The following is a 16329-nucleotide window of genomic DNA, read 5'->3' as shown; positions in this document are numbered from 1 at the left end:
CAGGCCCTATGGAACTGCATTAGGTCCCACAGGGTCCGGATCTGAACTGGAAGAGTGTTCTACCAGACCAGAGCCAGGCTGAAAAGTGGGTGGGAAGGGGATGTGTCCACCTCTCTGTGATCTCACATGAATTGGTTTCTTTAGCATTGGTACTCAAATAGCTAGGGCTAATATGTGGGAAAGTGCTTTCCTGCAGCTACCAGTACCATAGTGGTTGGAAGGCATAGTGGTCTGATCATGGCACCGCCTCAGTAGAAATCCAGTCCACTACAATTGTTCCTGGAGTGGGGACCAGCTCATGGGGCAGGGGAGAGAGAAGGATGACACAGAGACTGAGCCTGCTTTGGCGGGGAGGGCAGGATGTAAATCAAATAAAGTAAAGACACCCATGCTGGGGAGAATCAGCTACTAATCAGCTATTAATCAGCTATTAATTATAGGTTCCTCAGGTCTTGGCATGGCATCTGCTGTCAGCACCTTTCTCAACCTGCCCGTTGGGGTACCCAAGGGTAGAGGTCTGGTATTAGGGGTGGAAATAGCAGAGTTCAGTATTTTTAGCCACCAGCCTCCTCCTGAGGATGTGGCCAATGTGTCAGCCCTGAGGTTGGCTGTCCTGCACCCCACTTCCACAGAGCCCTTTAAGGGGTCTACCCTTTTGGATATGGAGGGAGACCACCCTGCACAACCTGCACTATTTTCCCCACCCAATACCTAACTGCACTCAGTTGTGATAGTTATTATCTTTTGAATAATGCAAACCAGCACACACAGTAAATATGTTGCTTGCTATGGGGAAGGTAAGGCAAAAATCCCAAGGCTTATCAGCTAATTTGCTTTGGGTAAAATTCCTTTCCAGTCCTATTGACCAGCAACCTACTGCAGTTATAGCAAAGGATGGGTAGTCATACAGAAAATGAAACCAACAAGCATGGGGTAGGAGTAGGGTTGCCAGGTTCAACTCAGAAAATAGCTGGGGACTTTGGTGGTGGAGCCAGGAGACTTTCCCATTCCCTGAAATAAATAAATAAATGCAGCAGTGCAGTTCCCCTGAATACAGTCTTCATTTCTTGCCCCCCAATAGCTGTACTTCCACTAAATTAAACTGAACACACACACATACACACTCACAAAGTAGCCAAAATAAACAGTTTGCAAGCACACACTTTTGTGATCTCACTGAGGCTGTTTTACTCATGGGAGTTGCTGATTGTAACCATCTGCTGTATTTCAACCAACTTTTTCAGACTAACAAAAAATGAAAGGAGCACAGCCTAGGGGGTGGAGTTTTCCTCCATTCCATAATTAGGTTCTAGTTAACTCTATTTTACTATAAACACAACTCCTGAAACTAACGTAAAACAGAGAGACTGTATTGGCTTCTCCTTTCTCACATGGTCCACACAACTCATCCACCAGGAAGAGCCACATGGCTCTGCTTGCTCACCTTGTGCATGCAGCTTTCCTCCAGCTGAACGTTAAAAGAACACACAGAGTCCAAAACACAAGCAGTTTGTAAGGTTCTTTTAAGCCTGCACAGATTTAAAGGGACATTGTGGCTATTGGGGGCTTCATTCCAGCATTTTAGAAAGGAATGGGAGTTCTCTAAAGTAGCAAAAATTTGTTGAAGAGACACTGTTGCTTTAATGCAGTTTGCCGAGTCTGCAAGGAATTTGTACTTGGAGGTTTCATTGTAACCCGATGTTCAAAGTATTCAAAAATTTATTTGTATATATATTTTTATTGTGCAGTACAATTTTGATATTTTCAGCCTTCATGACCATGAGCATTTGTGCTTTACTCTGGCTGACATCTGGGGCAGGCCATAAGAAGCGGCTTGAAAGCTGACTGGTTGACATCCAGGGGCTAGGCCCAATTCCCCAAAGATGTCTTTGCCTCCTCCCCTCAACACAAATGATGCCCCAAGTCATGACTGGAGCTATACTTCCTAGAAGAACCATTTGTCAACAACCACACACTCTCAAGTTGCTGTGCTGCAAATCTGTGTTGTGCCATTGCAGCGAGCCCAAATAAATCCACAAGATTTGCCTGCTGGCAAACATCAGAAGAGGGAAATTGAATGAACATGTTGTCTCATGTGTTTGCTTAACAGTCTCAGCTTTCATCTTTTCAATTCTTCCCCCACCTCCAAAAGATAAATAATTTTTACATGAGCAATAAAGAATACTCCAAGGTGCATAATTATTATAAAGCAAGAACATTTGCTGGAGAACAGAACTACACAAAACATTCTGAGTGCAATTTCTATATATAGTTATCTTCAATGTATGGTACCAAATTGCTTAAATAAATCACAGCATTCTAATAAAGTTAATTTTGTAAATCCACCTGTCTTTCCTATTGCTTGCCATGACTGTGAATGTTCCTCCTATTATAGGCTGTTCTCCATCTTTCAACCCACTGAATTATTTCTACTTTAAATTTTACATCTAGAGTGACAAATCTGGATAACAAACTCCGTCAGCACTTTCTGGCTGTCCCTATTCCTATTCCTTCTGCCATGTTGTTACCTGTTTATCCATCACTTCTAATTTCTACTTTTTATTATATTATTCCTGCCTATTTGCTCAGCAAAACTTCCACAAACTAACTACCGTTTCCCTGTGCTTGCATCTCCATTATCTCCAGACACTTCTCGACCCTATTGTCATTACTCTGTTGTCAGTCCCTGGCTTCTACTTTCGCTTTTTTCTGCTCTATGGAGAACATCTAGTGGCCCTAAGTGTTTGCTGTTGGGTGGTTCTTGCTTCAGATCCTGCTTACCATGTAGCTTCTGACAAGCTGCTGTCATTCGTGGTCATAAGCTCTCAGCCTGCAAGGTGAAGGCAACGCTGATCTGAATTATATTATGTTACCAGCGTTATTGGGGATGTGGAAGGGTATAGCATAGCCTCATCTCATCAGATCTCAGAAGCTAAGTGGGGTCAGTACTTGGAAGGGAGCCCACCAAAGAAGACTCTGCAGAGGAAGGCAATGGCAAACCACCTCTGCTTCTCACTTGCCTTGGAGTTGCCATAAGTCGGTTGCAACTGACAGCACTTTACACACATCAGCATCACACACACCAGTATTATTGGGCCAATGCATGTGGAGTGCCTTGAATGCTAGAAATCTCTCTCTAAATGCTTTGTTTTATGAATACTGTAAGCTTTTGGAGCACACTACATCACTCCTGTACTTGTACAACCCACTGCTAGTGCTAAAGATATGCCTGCAACAATTTAATGTGAATAACAGACCAGATTTCTGCTGTCAATTATTTAGTGGTGGGTTTCTCAAAGGTGTTGTCCTGAGATAACTCCTACTAAGCAGGACACACAATTCTTGGCTGTTTCAGCAACATTCCTTTAAAAGATGTTATGGCAAGCCTGTGTTATATATTCTTTATAAAGTTGCCATATCCTAAGGCCAAGACTATGCCACAGCAGCTACTGCATTAGTTCTCCTAAAAAAGCAAGTGCAATCTCCAAATAAGAATCTGGCAACCCTCATTTTTCCAAAGGCGAACCCTTAGACATCTCTTAATATCAGTTCTGTCATGTTCAACTGAAGATCTGCATTGCAATCTCAAGCCTTGTGCACATTTTAATAAACAGCCCAAACTCATTCAAACATCTTCTTTCCTTAATAATATAAAAAAGTCCAGTCGTGGTGGCAAAATGGAGCACCCTGATAGGGTGGGACTATGGTGCACAGTGGTGGACTGGCCAGGGCGTCAGCTTGCCCAATGGCAAGTGGGCCCCTGATGAAGTGGGGCCCTTTAAACATTAGGCAATATGTTAAAAATGTTAATGACCCTTTAGTAGCTTGAAAATATAATAGGCGTTCCAATATTATTACTGCAATGCAATTAATGCAACTGAAATTTACAGTAGGTATTAATTATTTACATTTAATATCTACTGCATACTGCCAGTAAAATGTACAATATATGTACACTGTATTTCTTATAAAAATTAAATGATAGCCTTACAGTTGTGGGCAGGCCCCCTTTGTCTCCTGGCAACCAATATTTTTAGATCCAGTCCACCACTGATGGTGCATCAACCTTTGGCCCATCAAACCATCAATCAACTACTCTTGCATAGGGTTGGCTGCCTCCATTCTCTTCCACCCTCTGTCGACATGGCCCAGCCATCCACAGCAACTGCTGGACAGTGCTCTTCACCAATGCCTCCCGCCACCTTCAGAAGGGCTGCTCCCACTGCTGCTCTCCTGACACCTCCCACAGCCCCCAAAATAGCCCAGCAGTGACCCCCCCCCACTTTCTGCAGGCCTCCAAAAGACTCCAGGAACTACCACCACCCCTGGGTCCCTGCTGCACCCTCCCCAAGGCACTGGGAGCCATTGGTGCCCCTGCAAACATCCCACACTCTCCCTGGCCACTACGGGTGACTCAGACGCCCACAGGATTCTACCAGTGGAGGAGGAGGCACCTCATATCCCCTTTCTGCAGGCCTCATGCACCTGCAGGGAAAACCCAGCCCTGACTCAAATATAAACAAGTGCTCATGGGGGGGCATGCCACATGACCAATGGTGAGTGTGGAACAAGTGAGGCTAACACAGTTCATGAGAACTGCTGGGAGCACCTGGGAATAAGCTGAGGGGGGGGGACTTCCAATGGCTAGGTGGGAAGATGGCAGGTTTGGGGGGGGGGGGGTTTGAATGCCAGCAGTACAGAAGGTTGGATGATGGCGACAGTATGGGAATGACTACTTGCAAAGGCTAGGATGGGGGTGGAAAGACAGCAAGGGGTGCAGGGCTAATGCCAATGGTTGAGGAGCCAGCAATTGGGGAGGGGGGGTTTAATGCCAAGCGTTTGGGGGCAGAAGACAGTGATGTGGGGGTCTTGATGCTAAGTTATAGGAGGCTGGGAGGGGTGTGTGGGAAGACAGCAAGGAACCAAGTGGGGGGAGGATAATGCCAAACTTTGAAGGGTGGAAAACCACCAATGATGTGACGGAATGCATGCCAATGGTTGGGAGGAACAGTGATGGGAGGAGCTAATGCCGAGTCATAGGGGGTCAAGGCACCAAATGAATGGGGCAAATGCCTAAGCTGGGAGGCACGTGGGAAGACAGGACACTCATGCCTATTCTCCTTCTAGTGCCCATTGTACTTCTCGGCACAACAGGCCCTACTCCTAGTTAACATATAAAGCTCTGATATTTTGTTAATTAAAAAAAACTTTATTGTGATGCCATCATTTTATTGTGCAAAAATACATTTTTATTCTTTCTAGTCTACTTATAAAAAGAGAAGATAAATAAATTTGCAGTCCTGTGCATTTGTACTTCTTGTCAGTGATTTCGCCTGGCGTAACAAATACAAACTTGTTACACATGAAGAAGGGTATCATTGTTTTCTTAACATGATCACTTTTGAAAGCAAATTGCAGAAATGGCTACTTGCTGTTAAATATCAGTATGCATTGTTTTATTTAAATCACATCAGAAGGCAATCATTTTAATTTATATATTCTGACATTTACTGGAGTGGATACAGAGAAATGATCCAGTCATTTATTTTGATGCAGTTTTTAAGGCACATTCAGCAGGCATTTGGATTGACTTTGGTCCAGCAAATCTTTAATTACATTTCTGAGGTTGCTTATCCAGGTAAATGAGAATCTGAGGTCCCAATCACATCCTTTTCAGTCCCATAGACCTCGACAACATGTATTGTACTGATAGAATGTATAGCAACATTGTTTCCTGGTACTGTCTGTCTACCAAGGACACTGCTGGTTCTGGTTAATTTGCTGTGAAAATCATTATCTCTACTACAGCCAGTCTCTGTGATACCTCCAGCCCATTCTTCATGGAAGCTGTAAAACAAAACCAAAAGAAAAAGAGCTTTTATTAATTTAGAGAAACCATACCCTTTGTAACAGGATCAGTTTCTCCAGCAATAAAGCAGTTTACAATAACATCAGAGCAGTAAAAACTGTCAAAATTATAATATGCAATATTATTGCTATTACTTGTACATGACATTGACTTAGTATCAAACAGTGCTCTAAGTCAGGGGTCCCCAACCCCTGGGCCAGGGACCAGTACCGGTCCATGGCCTGTTAGCAACCGGTCCGTGAGCTATATAATTATTTCATTATTTATTACAATCAGTATTCCCTCTAATTTAGTTGAGCTAGCTCACAGTTTTGTTAGCCTCTGCCTCACACATTTTTTTCTTAGCTCAGGAAAACTGACCCCAGAGCAAACTAATTTAAGCAGTAGCTCACAGCTTTAAGACTCCACAGCCTATAGGGAGCATTGATTACAATGTAATAATAGAAATGAAGTGCACAATTGTATTATCCCAAAACCATTGCCTTCCTCCCAGCCCCCTGGTCAATGGAAAAATTGTATTCCACAAAACCGGCCCCTGGTACCAAAAAGGTTGGGGACCACTGCTCTAAGTGTTATAGAGGAGACAGGAGGTACAAGGATCCCCACAGTAAAAGAAAACAAATACTCAGATTAATTGTGGGTCTATAGCATTACTGATGTAACTAGCATGAATTTGAGCAGACTTCAGAGGATGGTGGATGACAGGAGGGCCTGACATGACTTTTTCCATGAGGTCGCAAAGAGTCTGACTCGACTGTGCAACTGAACAACAACAGAAGGGGGTATTGAAAACAATCTATCATATTTTTATATCCCTTTCCTTCAAGGAGCTCAGGAGGCATAGATGGATCTCCCATCCTCCATTTTATCTTCACAACAATCTTGTAAGGAAGAGATAATGACCAGTCAAAGGCTTCCCTGTGACCAGAACTTGACCCTTCCCGGTTTTATAATATTTGCCTACTTCCTATACCGCACTGGCCCTCTGGAGACACATTGAACCAGGCCATACTGAACTGTTCTAGAAAAAAAAAATAGCCAGTTTAATAGTGAAGTAGTATTTCATCTTGCATTCTAATAGTGAAGATGGACAATCTCTGGATACTTAAATCCAGTGTCTGAAGCTGTGGACAGGCAAGACAAATCCTTCTACAAACCTGAAAAAGGCCTCAGGTTTGCAGGAAAATGTGAAGTTAAAAAATACATTAACAAGGTTGCAACTTTGGATGATCTGGCTGGGCAGGAGCTGTGTGGAACTAAAAGAAAAAGGAAATCATAGACCTTGTTAGGAGACTACATTCTGGCATTGACAGTATCTTCTCCTGGGTGGACTTGTCTTGCTCCAATGCTGGCTTGGCTGATGGGCTTAATATGATTTGATCAATAAACAGTTTCCTTCAGCCTCCTTTTAAACTTTGCTAAATGGCCCAGTCAGCAAATTCTGAGTGCTGTTTACTGTGCTCTGCCTTCCCTGCTCCCCTAGTGGCTGCAGTCAGAACTGATTAGATTTTTAAAAATCCATTCCATGAATACAGCATGACATCTGCTTCAGCAGCTCTCCAGCTTACTTGGACCCCTGGAATTTTGTCCCCCCCAGTCCCCACCCCCATTGGCAGCCCTGTTTGCCCAAGATCATTTAGGGCAGGGGTGTTGAACTCATTTGTTATGAGGGTTGGATCTAACATAAATGAGACCTTGTCAGGCCAGGCCATGTGTGTCATAAAATGTAATGCCAGGTATAAACTTTATAAAGGACACAAGACAAATAATTTTTTAAATAACTTAAAGATTTTTTTAAAACTTAAAAACAAACATGCTTAGAACTTATGATTTCAAAGTTGTTTTCTTTATATCTCTCCTGCATGATCCAGGAAGCTGGGCAAAGGAAGCTCTGGCTCTTTCCTTCTGACCCCAGGGGACTAGAAGGGGGAGGCACCTCAGCCAATAGAAGGAAGAGAAGCTTGGCTCAGTAGCCCTGCTATGCAATTGAGAAAGCCTGGCAAAGCAGGCTCTCACTTCCCCCCTTCCTTCCCAATGGAGGAGCCTCAGCCAGTGGAGAAAATAGATGCTTTGCTCTTCCTGTGCAGAAGGAAAAAGAGAGAGGGAGAAGGAAGGAGATGACAGCCAGTTGCTCAGGGGCTTGATAGGAGCCTTCCAGGGGCATTATTTGGCCACATGTTTTACACCCCTGGTTTAGAGTTTTAAAGGTAACAACAAGCTCCATAAGTGTTGTGTGTGGAATTTGCTTCCCCCTCCTATTGCATGTCATACTCAGAGTGAAGGCTCTCTGATTTATCGCAATGAACCACAAATGGTTTTGATATCCAAACTGCAGTTTGTTTCTGAACTGGAAACGGTTTAGAGTTAGTAGGCTTTTTCATATTTCTAAATCACGGTTTAGAGTTAGTAGGCTTTTTCATATTTTTGTGCCCATTCTGTGTTGGCATTTCCCCCTTTCCATGTGTGTTTTGGTCCCTCTAGCGGTTGCTTAAGTACTTCATTGCTGTACCTCTAGTTTATTTCTGCACATTTTCTAATTTTCTAATTTTTATTGATTTTAACTACAAAAAGAATAGATACATAGCATAGATACATTAAAAAGGGGAAGGGATGTATACAGAGTGGGAAAAACAGAAACAAAGAAAAATGCAAATATACCAGTTACAATTCTATCTCCAAATAAAATACCCAATTCTTTCTACCTGCAAGTATGAGATTCTCCCCATATATTTTACCAGCGTTATCTTTCATTATAGATTTTTTACTAAACTATTACTTGAAATGCAAGTCTAAACAATTCTTCATCAACACATATAAGTATAAAAGAGTCAGAGCAATCTCAACACAGAACTGGCTGGCTAAGCTTAACCATATTGAAAGCACAGACTAACTTGTAAGCTTAACAATATCATCATTAAAATAAGCATATGAAACCAATATCTTTATCCTTAACAAGCTAAAAATAAAGCATAGTAGTTTATCTATCTCAGTATAGACAGTTTCTCCAAACAAACATACTAAGAGCAGATAAACCAGATTACAAAATAATTGTGCTGTCATACTAAGAGCAGATTTACCAAATTATAAAATAATTGTGCTGTCTGCCTTCTTAACAATTGACCCAAATTAACTATTTTTTTATATAACATTTTTTATAAAACTTTTCCATCCTTAAAATCTCACCCTTTTAAAATCACATATCAGTTCTTATTAAAAATTCCATATGTAATTACCCACAGAGGGAACAACAGTTCAAAAATCCTTCTTCCTAAAAAATTTCTGCATCCTAATTTTTGCTGCTCAACTCAACCATATTAAAAATGCAGAGTAGGTTATTAGTGTAACAATATTGTCATTAAAATGAGCATATCTTTATCTATTAAAAACAAATCTGCCAAATTACAAAATAGTTATGTTGTTTGCCTTCTTAAAAGTTAATCTAAGTTAACTATTTTTGCATAAAATTCTTTTCAAAAATTTTCAGTCCTTTAGCTTTGATATCCATATTACTCTAGAAGAAACAACTTAATATAACCCAAAAATCTCACTTAGCCTTTTAAAATCACATATCAGTTCTTATTGAGAGTTCCATATCCAACTATCCATGGAGAGAGAGAGACAATTCAAAAACCCTTCTTCCTGAAAAATTTCCACATCTTGGTTTTTTGGTTGAGTTGCACCTTCTCTCTCCTTAATGCAGTCATCCTTCTTGGTAAAGTAGGAAGAATTCCATGCCATTTGTTCCTCTTGACAAAACTTCAAGCAGTCTCGATTTCCAGTCTTTTTCTTTAACTGCACCATAAGGTTCCATTTTGGTTTTCTTTTATTCTTTTCCCAGCGGATCACTCTCCCTTTCCAATTCCACAGACGTCACCAAGATCTCTTTAACACTCTGCTCATGTAGATTTGAAATTTCATTAGCTTTCAGCACAAAAGGTCCCATTTGTTTCTTAATCAACTCTGTTAATGAACCAAGATCCTGCTTCAGAGAATTTATGCTACTTAAAATAATAAAACATTTTTAATAAAACATTTTAATAAAACATTTCGCTTGGCAATGCCATTTTTCTCTGTCAACAAACTCAGTCTATTAATCCAAGTTGAAATCCAGTTAGACCGCCTTTCCAAATCTCCTCCAGCTGTGATTTTGAATGTTACCATTCCAACTGCAATCAGACGACAAAAAGAAATCTCTCTAGAATGTATCTCGTTTTTGTTCAGACCGTATTGCTGCCAGATAATAGCCTCTTTAACACATATTCAATTATAGTCTGGGTCGATTTAGGTATCAGTCTAATTCAGATTATTTCCAATGCTTAAAGATGTTCTTTAACTTTTCGAAGCCTCATTCACAGGGAAAGTGAGGACAAAATTGACCTCTTTCCCTTCCTTTGAACTGAGCCACTTGTTGTTATGTAGAATGACCCATTAGCCAGTGGTATTGAAAGCACCCTAACTTGTCAAGTAGAATTGCCATACTTGAGGTAGAGAAGCGATACATCAGAAACTTATTGAAAGAAAAGAAAGCAAGCGGTCGGGCGTTCACCTCTTCCTGCTGTGAGAGCTATCATGGCGGGGGAGCTTCGGGGCATACAAGAAGAACAGAAACAGCTGCCAGTGTACCCCTGGCTTCTTGTCAAAGTCCCATGCTGAAAGAAAAGCCCTTCAGGGTCTCCTTGAGGGTGTCACGTTGGTGGTACCCCTCCACCCGCCTGATTCAGAGGGGCCACAGAAGAGACGATCTGCGGACCCACGCTGAGCTCAAGGTGACATAACCCAGAAGCTCTTATTTCTGCACACTTTCAAATGCTCAGGGATAAACTGCTTTTACAGAGATGTAATATTAAAGTGACCATTAGAGGGAGCAAAACATGTGCTGAAAAAAACAAACAAAAAGCCCAATGCAATAGGGACACAGAAGAGATGAAATAACATGTGCTGAAAAGCCCTTTATAAGCAAGAAGCAATACACAATTTCTTAAAGATCAGAATTTATAATGTCACAACAATCTGAAATTTATAACAAAGAAATCTTCAAAATTAATTGATAGAAAATATTTTTTACAATACAGCCAGCCACCTCTCTCTTCAATTAGCATAAAAGGGCTGCCAGCTCTTGGGAAATTCCTGGAGATTTGGAGGTAGAATCTGGGAGGGTGGAGTTAGGGGAGGGGTGGAGCTCAGCAGGGACATAATGTCATAGAGTTTACACTCCAAAGCCACCATTTTCTTCAGGAGAAACTGACCTCTGTAGACTAAAGATCAGTTATAATTCTATGAGATCTCTATGCCCCTCTTGGAGACTGGCAACCATATAGCTTAGTATGGCAAAACAAGAAATAAATATATTTCCACACAAAAACTCCAGTGAAATTGTGCAGCTTATTTTTGTACTCAAGAGTAATGCGCTTAAAATATATGGCTCAAGATCAGGTACCCAACAAATCCAGTACCCAAACAAAAATCAAGGGATAAAGATTTTCTAATCAAGGGCTTTCAGGTTGTATCCAGTGTAAAATGTTATTGAGCTGCAATTTTGTTTGTTAAGCAAGAAGCTTTGTGGGTGACAGTGGCCCTGCACTGTTTACAGGCCACATTGTACTGGACACCACCATATATTGCCAAAGGCATATATTCCTCTTGCTGTATATACTGCTTACACAATTCAAATTACTTGAGGCAATAATATGAGTGTGTTAAAAGTCAAACAAAAATAGCAGCACAAGAGAAAAGCAAGCAGGATGGCAGAAATTACTTGAGGGGAAAGGTGTGGTTGTATGTTCAAGTTTTATCTGATTGCTAGATGCTGAATGATAATATTTTCAAGGCTTCTGTCAGGGGACAATGTTAACACAAAAGAAAAACCCTCTCAGATATAAACCTTTTTTAAGCTTAGTGCTTCTAACAAGTAACTTCTTTTCCAACTTCTATAACTGATTCCTCAGTAGTATTGTTATTTGAAACTAGACATGAAAACAGCAATACCAAGATTCTTTTAGTGGGCGCAAAATAAAGCAAGCTGATCAACATTGCAATTGAAAGTAACTGGCTACTGACTACATACAACCAAGGATTATATTGGGGGAGATACAATGACTTGCAGGGGACATCTCATTTTCCCCTCCCCCACTATTTCCTTTTTCCTTTCCCTGAAAGCCCCCATAGCCTTTCACCTTTTCCTGCTCCCTTCTCTCTTTCCCAGCCACCACCAACCCACCTGTATCTGCCACCCTGTCTTTAGATTCCCCTCCTTCCTCCATTTGGTAACCTCTCCCCAGTTGTACAGCAGGAAACCTGAAAGAGCTTTTAAGGGGTGCTTGTGTAGCAGTAGAATAACGAGGCCACACACTTACTGATTGAAAATGAGGTACTTTGCTATTTGGCACCAATAGCAAGGTTCATTTGAGCAGCAAAGCTCCCAAAAATAATGCACCCCTGCTCACTTCTCAAACCATCCGTTTTAAGCAAAGCAGGCCTGCGGGCTGGCCCTCATAGTTATCAGATTCACTTCCCCCCTCCCCTTTCTCCCTGGTAGTTTTCCAGTGTGTCTGCTTATCTATCAACAAGGAGTTTCCTTATAGAAGCGTGTCTGCCATCAATACACATCTGTGACTCACACCCATTTGGGCTGTCTGGTTTCTTATCACATTGCAACTTCAACATTACATCAGATGCCCTTTTTGCTTTTTAAACACAAGAGCATATTTTCATTTATTATTTTATAGAGTTATTCATTAATTATTCAGGGGTCTCCCCTTCACTTGGTTTCCCCTTGTATCCCTTTTCCACACTATTTCCTCTTTTTCAACTCCTGGCAGTGCCTCCTGGCAGTGTCTTTCTGTCCTTCACACCACCAACCAACATACCTTTTATCTGCCCCTCTATCTTTAGTCATGTTTATTATTTATTTACTTCATTTATATCCCACTTTTCTCCACAATGCAGACCCAAAGAAGAATACATCCTTTTCCTCTCCTCCCTTTTATCCTCACTACAACCCTGTGAGGTAAGGTGAGCTGCAAGCGTGTGAGTGGCCCAAAGTCACCCCAGTGAGCTTTCACGGCAGTGGGGGGATTTGAATGTGGCTTCCTAGTCTGAAGCTCAAACCACTACACCACACCAGCTTTCATGGGGAGAAGGGCTGCTATTAAAAAGCAGCAAGTAGCTAGACCTAGGTATGTTGAGTTGCATGGTAGCAAGTCACCCAGTGGTTGCCACCAGGGCTGGCTACAATAAGTCCTCTCTCAAAGGCCAAAACAGCTGTGAAAAAGGCCCTGCCCTCTGGCCTTTTAATGGCAGAAAGCAAGTTTTTTTTCTGAGGGTGGCAATACCATTGTGGTCGCCCAGCAACAGTCACTGAGGGCATCTGCTTCTTAATGCTACAGGTGCTCTTTCAATAATTTTGGCAGGTTTTAACTCTCCAATTTTCATTTTTGTAGATTTCACATTTTTCTGCAAATCTAGGGCTTTCCCCAGATTTGTAGAAAAATATCTTTTGTCTGCCCATGGCCCCACTTTCTGTACCTAAGTATCCACAGCTGCGACCAAAGAGAAGAATTAGATATATTGATGCCATGGTTCTCCAAGGTAAACTGCAGTAGTTCAAATCAAAATGACAAATCCAATATGATTTGCCCACTCATTATTCATTAATGTTATTTATGCTGGAATTTGGAAACAGGGAAAGACTACGTCCCCAAAATATTTACATTCCTTCTTTTTACGAGTGGTACACTAGGGTTAAGAATAACCCTCACAATCCAGGGTACAATTATATGTGTTTACCTTCCATTGAAATCAGTGCAACTTTGGCAGACCTGAGCTGGGTCCACACCGCTGGCTCAGGATAGCAACAAGCTGCCCCAGAAGTGAGCTGGCAGAAATAGGAGCACCTGGAAGCATCCAGACAGTGTGTGGTCCAAAACAGGGACAGGCTGTGTGCACCCTGGAGGAGGATCCAGAGCACTCATGCACCAGTCTGCTGCTCCCAGGGCACTTTCCCAGCCACCCAGACAGCTGGGGAGGCACCTCGGAGCCATCCCAGAAATTAGGTACCACTTTGGAAGTAGCACCTTTCTGAGGCGGTGTCCCATCAGGCCAGAATGGGATGAGTACAGGATGGGGACAGCAGGCAGATGTGCATGTTTGGATCCACTTTTTAGATCCACTTACCTGCTGTCCCCATCTGTAAACTGCCCATCTGTAACCAGCCATGATGTCTTAATTGTTGTCAATATATGTTCTAACAAAAACTAACAGGATAGATTCTTTAGTTTTATCAGACTATAAGTATCAGAAGCAATGTAATTATCTAGAAATTGTCACAACCCTCTGGCAACATAAACCTTGATTCTGCAGTATCAACAGACAGCTAACCGAGCATGGATATCTGGCCATCCTGAATGCACCTCCCAAGATGCTTCTATCCTAATCCAAAGGGCTTGGACAAGCATCACAACATGGAAAGGAATACATCATGATATGCACTTGCATCACTGATGCACACAGATTGTTTATCCACAGAAAATTCAGCTCTTGCTTGCAGAATTAGTGGGAAGGCTTCTTAATGATTGTACTATTGTTTGTAGCTCTGATCTCAGTTTAGTTCTTCCAAGAACTGGGAAGATACAAATGAGCTCCAATGGACTTCGAAGAATCAAGTTAATTCTTCTTTGTGTTGTTCCTTGCCAGAAGGGATAATATTGTTAATAGAGCTTGCAGTAAGAGCATTATGGCACAGTAAGACATTGTGAGTATTATTCTCTTCTATAATTTGCTTTGCAAGGGGATTTCTTCTGAAAAAGGGTGAGCAGAAATCTTCTCTTGTTTTAAGCTGCACAACACTCAGTGGTAATAAGGCAGCTATTATGGAAACAATAATGGCTCCTTTATAAACAAGCATACACACACACTACAGTATTTGCAACAGAATATTAAAAGAAGAAAATAGCAATTATTCTTCATCATAATGTCTTATGTGGGAAATAGTAAGCTGCCAGAGTACCCAGTCCTCAGGCAAAAACTGAGGGCAAAGAAAGACACTTTCCTGATCATCACATTAGGCCTGTGTGATGGTTCTTGCAAATATCACAAAAAACTACCCAGAGTTAACCCTGATTGCTTTGAATGTAACAAAAACAATGATAAACAGAGGAATGGGGCTGGTCCCTCATGGAACACTTCCCTCAAGCATTATAGGTATATTTACTGTATATCCTATAGGGCTGCCAATTCCAGGTTGGGAAATTCCTGGAGATTTGATGGTGAAGCCTGGAGAGGGCAGGGTTTGGGGAGCAGAAGAACCTCAGTGGGATACAGTGCCATAGAGTCCACCTATCAAAGCAGTTGTTTTCTCCGGGAGATGAAATGTGAATCTGGGACATCACCAGGTCCCACCAGGAGGTTGGCAATACTACTACTAAAACATTTAGTGTAAAGTCTCTGTAAGCAGCAGCTGTGACTGTTCATCATGTACAAAAATCAGATCAGTTTTAAAAGTATCATGTGATCCAGCTTTTGTGTTCACTCAGTTTCAGTTTTTAAAAATATTTCTACCTTGCTTGCTTAACCCACAGTGTTTTCAAGGCAACTTACAAAAAGTATTTAAAACTGTAATATAAACTCTTATTAAAATATTTACATCTCAATTTCCTTGTGTCTCAAGATGAGATCATAAACAATATAAAATAAGATATCCAGAGAAGTGTTTTTCTTCTCCTGATCCACTTTCTGAGGGAACTTTACTTTCATTTCCTGATAATAAAAGAAGAGTGACGCGGAGTTCCTACCTGAGGGTAAATTTTTATGGCACATAGAGTTTAAGGTAATAGTAACAAACCAATAGAAAGTATCCTCAGAGAAAATTATAAATATCCATTCAAGCAAATGGCAAAGATTGCAAACATAACCCCATTGCCATTATAATATAAAGCATAAGTTTAAAAAAACATTTCAATATATTTAAAAATCTGTATGTCTCAGTTTCTTTGCTGTTTGTTTATTTTGTTTGTAATCTACAGTCATCAAAGAAATTATGCATTCAAATGCAAGAAGATTCAAATGCTATGGGATGATATTTAAGACTGCACCTATTATTGAACCAGGCAGAGGCTTTTGGTGATGCTGATCCTCATTTTGCTTTTCCTTATTTCCCCCAAGTGAGAAAATTGCAGAAGTTAACCTGTCTGAGAAATGTACCTTGAAGGTTACAGCTTTATCTGACAATTTATTATTTTTTTTCAAATTATGTGATCTATTTTTAAAATTCAAGTATTTAAAATTACCTTACACAGGGGTATGATTGTTACTTGGGAATAACACAAAGAACTGAACAATGCTAAGCAGAGTTAAACCCTTCTAAACTCATTAAAGTCAATGGGTTTAGAAGGGTATAACTGTTAGAGATTTGCTGCCGATAAGCTACTGAAGGCTAACGCCTGCTTCTGCAGGTGCAATTTATA

At 41.1% G+C, this 16329-nt stretch overlaps 1 protein-coding gene across 1 annotated transcript in view; it reads right to left on the bottom strand.

The window, feature by feature from the left end:
* Window positions 1-5188: 5188 nt before the first annotated feature.
* SUSD3 (sushi domain containing 3) overlaps window positions 5189-16329 on the bottom strand; it is a 69752-nt gene continuing 58611 nt past the window's right edge. The window contains exon 5 of the mRNA XM_060239809.1: window positions 5189-5847. Coding sequence (XP_060095792.1) covers window positions 5631-5847 — 217 coding nt within the window. The 3' untranslated portion in view covers window positions 5189-5630. The remainder of the gene's footprint in view (window positions 5848-16329) is intronic.

Source organism: Heteronotia binoei, chromosome 5 (assembly GCF_032191835.1).
Source record: "Heteronotia binoei isolate CCM8104 ecotype False Entrance Well chromosome 5, APGP_CSIRO_Hbin_v1, whole genome shotgun sequence".
Taxonomy (NCBI): Eukaryota; Metazoa; Chordata; class Lepidosauria; order Squamata; family Gekkonidae; genus Heteronotia; species Heteronotia binoei.
The sequence above is the reverse complement of the archived record's forward strand: the minus strand, read 5'-3'. Positions and strand labels throughout refer to the sequence as shown.